At 41.6% G+C, this 6,913-nt stretch overlaps 1 protein-coding gene across 1 annotated transcript; it reads right to left on the bottom strand.

Annotated features, from left to right (window-relative positions):
- Window positions 1-2,976: 2,976 nt before the first annotated feature.
- On the bottom strand, window positions 2,977-4,494 carry LOC147850043 (uncharacterized). The gene is made up of 7 exons (XM_087336994.1): window positions 4,330-4,494; window positions 4,072-4,160; window positions 3,833-3,972; window positions 3,711-3,765; window positions 3,553-3,619; window positions 3,374-3,473; window positions 2,977-3,164 (listed from the first exon to the last, which is right to left on the bottom strand). Exons 1-7 carry the CDS (start codon window positions 4,492-4,494, stop codon window positions 2,977-2,979), a joined length of 804 nt encoding a protein of 267 aa, XP_087193120.1.
- Window positions 4,495-6,913: the final 2,419 nt, after the last annotated feature.

The following is a 6,913-nucleotide window of genomic DNA, read 5'->3' as shown; positions in this document are numbered from 1 at the left end:
ACATAGTACATCTCAAAAGCACCAACACAACCATATTTTCACCATATACCTATCAATAATATATAGGCATTTTGGCATCAACCTTTAGAGTATCCTCCTCAATGGTGATCCCAACTTGCAGTACCAGTTTCACATTGCCGCCAATCCGATGCTCGTTCCCCGCCAAATTGTACCCACAATATGAGAGTGTGAGGATGGTGGGTGAGTCATGGATCCTTAACTTGGCTTGCCCCGGTTCCGAGCAGCTCCTCCTCGATTGTCTCATCCCCCGCTATGCATGCCGCCATTTTGCGGAAGCAACCGACCTCCGAGATCTTGAAACCATCATCAAGTTCATTGCTTGGTTGTTCTTGTCAGACGACATAGAAGACAATGGCCCCTTGTTACTCGGTACCGAAGATCATGGTTTCATGGGGTCTCATGATCATGGTCCTCCATCTACCACCAATGTTTGGGCACAATCGGTTCTTTCTAAACTCCGCGACCCACAATCTCCTAGCAATGTCGTACTTTTCGACAATTTGAGTGACTGCCATGCCCAGATCTTAATCATGTTAGATGCATTGGGGGAACTATGCGGCAAGATGTCATCTCGGCTTGTCCCACAAGTGCGGTCACGCTTCATATCGGTCATGCAAGATCATCTTCATGCCGTCTGCCTTCAGCCATAAAGCAATCGAGCATTTTGGCGGCACGAGGAGGGAGGCGATATGAACAAGAACATGGAGGAATATATGGCTATTCGCCGGCATTCCTCGGGCTTCCTTGTGGGTTTCGAGCTAGTCCTCTACATGTTAGGCCTAGATGAGGATCCCATCCATCTCCACTGGCTCGTCGAGGAGTTCCGAGACCTTGTTTTAGACTACATATGTATGTACAACAACATCGTGTCGTGCCACATGGAGGCGTCCCTCGGTTACAATTTCAACCTTCCGTGGGTCATGTACGAGAGCGGTGCATTCGGGTCCTTCCAGGATGTGGTGGAAGTTGTGGTGGATATGATGGATCGTGTGGATGCTCATTGTGCACAAGTAGTTGATGCCATACAACGGAAGGAGGAGTTGATACAAAGGGAGCCGAAGCTCAATGCGTACTTGGTGACGATGGTGTCGTGTATGTCCGGCACGCTTCAGTGGTCCTTCGAAACATGTCGTTACGAACTCAATTACGACAATGGGCATCGCAAACATATGATATCTTATTAATTTAAGAACACACGATCTTGATTTTTGTGCATGTATGTTTTTGACTTGTCCAGAACCTCGCCTCCCCAACATTGTTTACTAATTTTAACCATCCTATTTGACAAGATCTCCTTTGTATGAATAATATCATTCTTTGTTTTTGAAGCTTTTTGTTGTTGCAAACAAGCTTAATTGTCAACTGATATTGTAATTAACCTAGGGGTTTGAGAAGACATTTACATCAATGTGTGTGTGTGGACATAGTGAGATTGAGGTTTTTGGAGTGAAGAGGCCAAAATCAAAGCTACCGAGGTGCTCAAATCACAAATGAGCCTTGATTTCACGAAAGGGGACAAAAGGAGGTAACTTGAGTTAGAATTCCTTGCCATTGAATTTTATCTTGCATATTAAATAACGGAAAACAAGCTACGGTGTTTTGGGTTAGTATTGAGTGTGGAGTTTTTCCAATGGTTGTGTTGGTGGTGTCTAGATGTGTATTGACAAGAGGCTTTATAATGATGCCCAATGTGGTACCTATGTCTATCTTTCTCTCATGTCTTTACCCTTTTATTGAGTCCACACTTCTTTTTTCTTCAAAGATTTTCCTCATTAGTATTAAGTAAAACATGTGAATGCTACAACTTAAGCTTATGTGCCCAAAAGCTTACAATTTTCATATAAAATGATATACGATAATCCTAAGACCAAAGCTAGAACTTTGTAAAAGGTATAAAAATTTATTGTTGCACTCTGTTGTGCTTCACTGATATTCAAGAAAGGGTCCATGGAAGTTGATAGTTCCATTGAGGCCCTTGAGTTGACTCAGAAAATAGGGGTAACTTTTTCCGTAAGTGAAGGAGCTTCTTCTATCTCTTATTCACAATCTGTGGTGAACCCCACATGTTGTCATACTGGCTGCGGACTACTGCCACCAAGTTCTCCCATATCTCACGCAAGACATCTGAGAGACACTGATATGTTGCATCATAACGTCGGTTGCATCGACATTTCCATAATGCCCATAACGTTATTGTAGTCATTGTTTTCCATATTTGGACAGATCGCACCTGCTTTCGAGGTTGTTGAAAGGGGCTGACCAATATCAATATTCTATTATGTACCATCATTGCCTCTTGAACATCGTTTGCCTCATACAACATCAAACTGGAATGTAATGCTCCCCACATTGCTGATCCACATGAAAATAGGCAACCGACATTGATTGTTAAGTGAATGAGTCCACACTTCTTTGTAGCCTTCTAATTTCAATTACGATTCCAAACTAATTGTGTTCTCTTCATCGTATCTAAGCCATAGTTCAATAATACTTGTATTAGTGTCCGGAAATACCTCGATATTTGCAAGTGGTCATTGCATATTTGGCATATCTTGATCATCTTCCATATTTTAACCCTTTTCCCAATCACGAGCATGCAAATTTGAGAAAGTAACAATTTCAAAGTGCTCCGTGATTGTTGGAACTACATAATTCCCGATTAGAAAGTATCGTGTTGTACCATCATGAAACTATGTTATAAAGTATTCATGAACAATAAAAAGACAACCCAAAACAAACATATGTATGTATGCACATATATATTATATAATGTTCCCACTTTTATAAAAGTTTGCTTACTTATATAATTTTCCCTTGTTCTTTATAATATTTTGGAAAACCTAGAACACCTAGTTATAATTTGTGAAATAATAGTTTCGTGTGAGAGTGTGTGCATGTTGTGTCAACTCATCTTCATACACCTACATTGTGAAAAGCAAGACATCATGCTTTAATTTAGGAGTAATTTAGGCGTAATTTAGGAGTAATTTCCAAACATATGTAGCAATATAGGTTCTGCTTCAAATAACTAGCTCCAAGACATGCAGACAAGTGGTTCCTGCCCTTATATAAGATCATTACCTCACCCAACCAAGTGCCATAAACCTCCTTACATTCTTCAAAAGTGCCCTGCTCGATCTTACCTGTTAAATAATTGAAGTCAATGCACTACAATCATCGAAATTTCATCACTTCGTCCATAATAATGGATAGTGTCATGTAGCTTTACACGCAAGATGACTTATACAAGAAACATATGCCACTCAAACTACAAAGGTAAATACAGATTCTTTTCATAACAAAAAAGTCAATGCTTTACCACTGTGTATTGACAAAATCGTCAATATTTTACCTTTCCAGACTGTTTTCTTGGAGAAGGAAACATTAACAAAAACCCGAACCACACAACTGGGTGTTTCTTTGCCAACCAATGGATAAACATCCCAATGCCCCTGTAGAATGATAAATTTCAATTAACCAGGTTGCTGCGCCAGTTAAATATAAAACAAGAAATTCAGCAAGAACCCTTGCCTCCACATGAAAATAATCACCGTAAGGTATGTCATTCATTTGTTGTGAAGTCTCTACAACTAGGTGACTGCATGAAAATTAAATTTTGTGACAATGTTACCTTCTATCTAAAAAACATGAAACCTACTTGGGTGACACATGGGAAGGATAGTATATACCTATCCCGGTATACACGATATCTTTGAACCTCTTGACAGTTACTAGCTTTGGGGCCTGACAGAAGCATATGAGTTTGAAATCACGAAATTGTACAAAATAGAATTTTGTAGGGGTACCTTACCAAAATAGACCTTGACAGGATGCCGAAAAGAAACGTCTCGCACATGACCACCAAAATGTTGACCTTTTGCCCAATTTGTGCAGCGAAAATCTTCAAAATCAAGAAAAACACCAATAAAATCATCGTGCCACAATAAAATACTGTGTAATCAATATGTCCAGAATCCAATTTTTGTGCATCTAATTTTTTCTCTTGCACACATAAATCAATGAAATATGTTTCAACCATTATTTCAATACAGAACCCTCCATTCCATGGAAGCAGTTATAAACAGAAGTTTCTTTTTTTCAATATCTTTTAAATCAGGCAAATGACAAGAGAGGGAATGCTGAAACAGAATGTGCTTACTGACTTTCAAAACATGTAGTACTGCTAGAGGAGATCAAATGAGCTTAATAGACCACACACTTAGAATTTAAGTAAAATATAAGAGGATAAAAGAATAACAATTATAAGAGCTCAGGTCACTTTAAGCTTGAAACTAATGTAAGACATACTTCTTTGGCCTGGCTAGAATAAGGTAGTAAACAAATTGATGAATGAATGAAGCCCAAGAGGCCAAATTTTGCCTCTTCAAAAAGAATTTCCACACTGAAAAATATTAGTGGATAGTGAAGCTTGCCTTCTTCAGCAGGTACAGTGCTGCATTTGGCCATCATCATGTTTTCATTGAAACTTAACTCTTTTAATTGTAGTAGATGAAAACTGCACCTCAATTGATATGTTAACTGTAGGTGATAAATGTACTATCCGCATGATAAAATAATTAAGGTGCATTTGATGGATCTAGGAGAGCCAAACGTAGGATTGGCACCAATTGAGAAACCATGCATTTGATGGATCTAGCAGACACAAAAAGTAAACAAAAAGTAGCGCTGAAATTACACTAGCAGCCCCTATCTTTTGCTTATATGCCTTTTATTTGTGGTTTCCACTTGAGTGGAAACACAATCACACTTAAAACCAATCCAAAACATTAGAGCCTCTTTTTGATTGCCTAATAGCAAGGAAGAATTCAATGGTAAGGAATTCTAACTCGACCTCCTTTCGTGAAATAAAGGCTTGTTTCAGTGCCCTCGTAGCTTCGATTTTGGCCTCTTCACCGTTGTCGCAAAGTTTCGCGTGCGTGTGTTGCTCGAACAAGACCGTCGGGGCCTTGGACCGGGGAGACACAAGGGGTGAGGAAGTTGGGGATTCACCACCACGATTAGCAAATGCTTCAGGAGAATACACACAAGGTTAGGGAAAAATGTTGCAAAATTGATGGTTTGTACAACAATTAGGTTAGATACCACGATTTTGGTGGTTTTTTACATAGAAATTGTTTCATGATTATTCAAAAATGGCTAGGACCACTAGGCTACTTTAAGTTTTATTTTTTGTTATTATTATCTTCATTTATACATCACTTCACGAGATGCGCGTGGAACCTAACTTTTTCTCACACAGGACACACCACAATCTCACACAGGCACCGCTCACTCCAAAAACCTCAATCTCACTAGGTCCATACACACGCACATTTATGCAAATTTAGATTCTCAAGAGTCAAAACCCTAGGTTATCAAATAGGATGGTAAAAAGCTAATGGAATAATAATTAGTAGACAATGTTGGGGAGACTAGGTTCTCGACAATCCAAAAACATACATGCAAAAAAATCAAGATGATGTATTCTTAGATCAACAAGATATTGCATGCTTGTGATGCTCATTGTCGTGTTTGAGGCCATAACGATAGGTTTCAAAGGACCAACAAAGCGTGCCGGACATCCATGACACCATGGTCGCCAAGTAAGCATTGAGCTTCGGCTCCTTTCGTATCAACTCCTCATTCCGTTGGATGGCATCAACTACTTGTGCACACCGAGCATCCACACTATTCATCATACCCACCACAACTTCCACCGAGTCCTGGAAGGACCCGAATGCACCACTCTCATACACGACCCACGGAAGGTTGAAATTGTAACCGAGGGAAGCCTCCATGTGGCACGACACGATGTCGTTGCACATCCATATGTAGTCTAAGACGAGGTCCCGGAACTCCTCTACGAGTGGGTGGAGATGGATGGGATCCTCATCTAGGCCTAACACGTAGAGGACTAGCTCGAAACCGACAAGGAAGCCCGAGGAATGCCGGCGAATAGCCCTATATTCCTCTACGTTCTTGCTCATATCGCCTCCCTCCTCGTGCTGCCAAAATGCTCGTTTGCTTGTGGGCTGAAGGCAGACGGCATGAAGATGATCTTGCATGACCGATATGAAGCGCGACCGCGCTTGTGGGACGAGCCGAGATGACATCTTCCCCCATAGTTCCCCCAATGCATCTAACATGATTAAGCTCTGGGCACGGCAGTCACTCGAATTGTCGAAAAGGACGACATTGATAGGAGATTGTGGGTAGCGGAGTTTAGAAAGAACTGATTGTGCCCAAACATTGGTGGTAGATGGAGGACCATGATCATGAGACCCCATGAGACCATGACCTTCGGTACCGAGTAACAAAGGGCCAGTGTCTTCTATGTCGTCCGACAAGAACAACCAAGCAATGAAATTGGTGATGGTTTCAAGATCTCGGAGGTCGGTTGCTTCCGGGAAAAGGCGGCACACATAGCGGGGGATGAGACAATCGAGGATGAGCTGCTCAGAACCGGGGCGAGCCAAGTTAAGGATCCATGGCTCGCACACCATCCTTATAGTCTCGCATTGCGGGTGCAATTTGGTGGGGAACGAGCATCGGATTGGTGGCAAGATGAAACCGGAACCACAAGTTGGGATCCGTGAGTCACATTCGGTTTGCAAGAACTTGATACACGGCGATGTGAAACTGGAAACTTGTGTCCAAGTATCGTGCTCCACACTCACATGGGCATGGTCTGCGTGCAATTCAGAGGCTGCCCCCATTGAGCACCGCAATGGCAACAAATTTAGGCTTGTAGCTCGGTGTGGGCATGGCCGAGAGTTGATTCGAGAGGAGGTATGCATCGAGCGCGATGATAATGTGAAATGGGAATCTTGGGCCCACTTGGAGGCCAGTTTCACAAAGCCTATATTTAACCCTTGTAGTGACATCACGGAGC

The sequence above is a fragment of the Azolla caroliniana genome, unplaced genomic scaffold (genome assembly GCF_043228905.1).
Source record: "Azolla caroliniana isolate FFs.n. ecotype wild unplaced genomic scaffold, voAzoCaro1.0.p SCAF_22, whole genome shotgun sequence".
NCBI classification, from domain to species: Eukaryota; Viridiplantae; Streptophyta; class Polypodiopsida; order Salviniales; family Salviniaceae; genus Azolla; species Azolla caroliniana.
The sequence above is the reverse complement of the archived record's forward strand: the minus strand, read 5'-3'. Positions and strand labels throughout refer to the sequence as shown.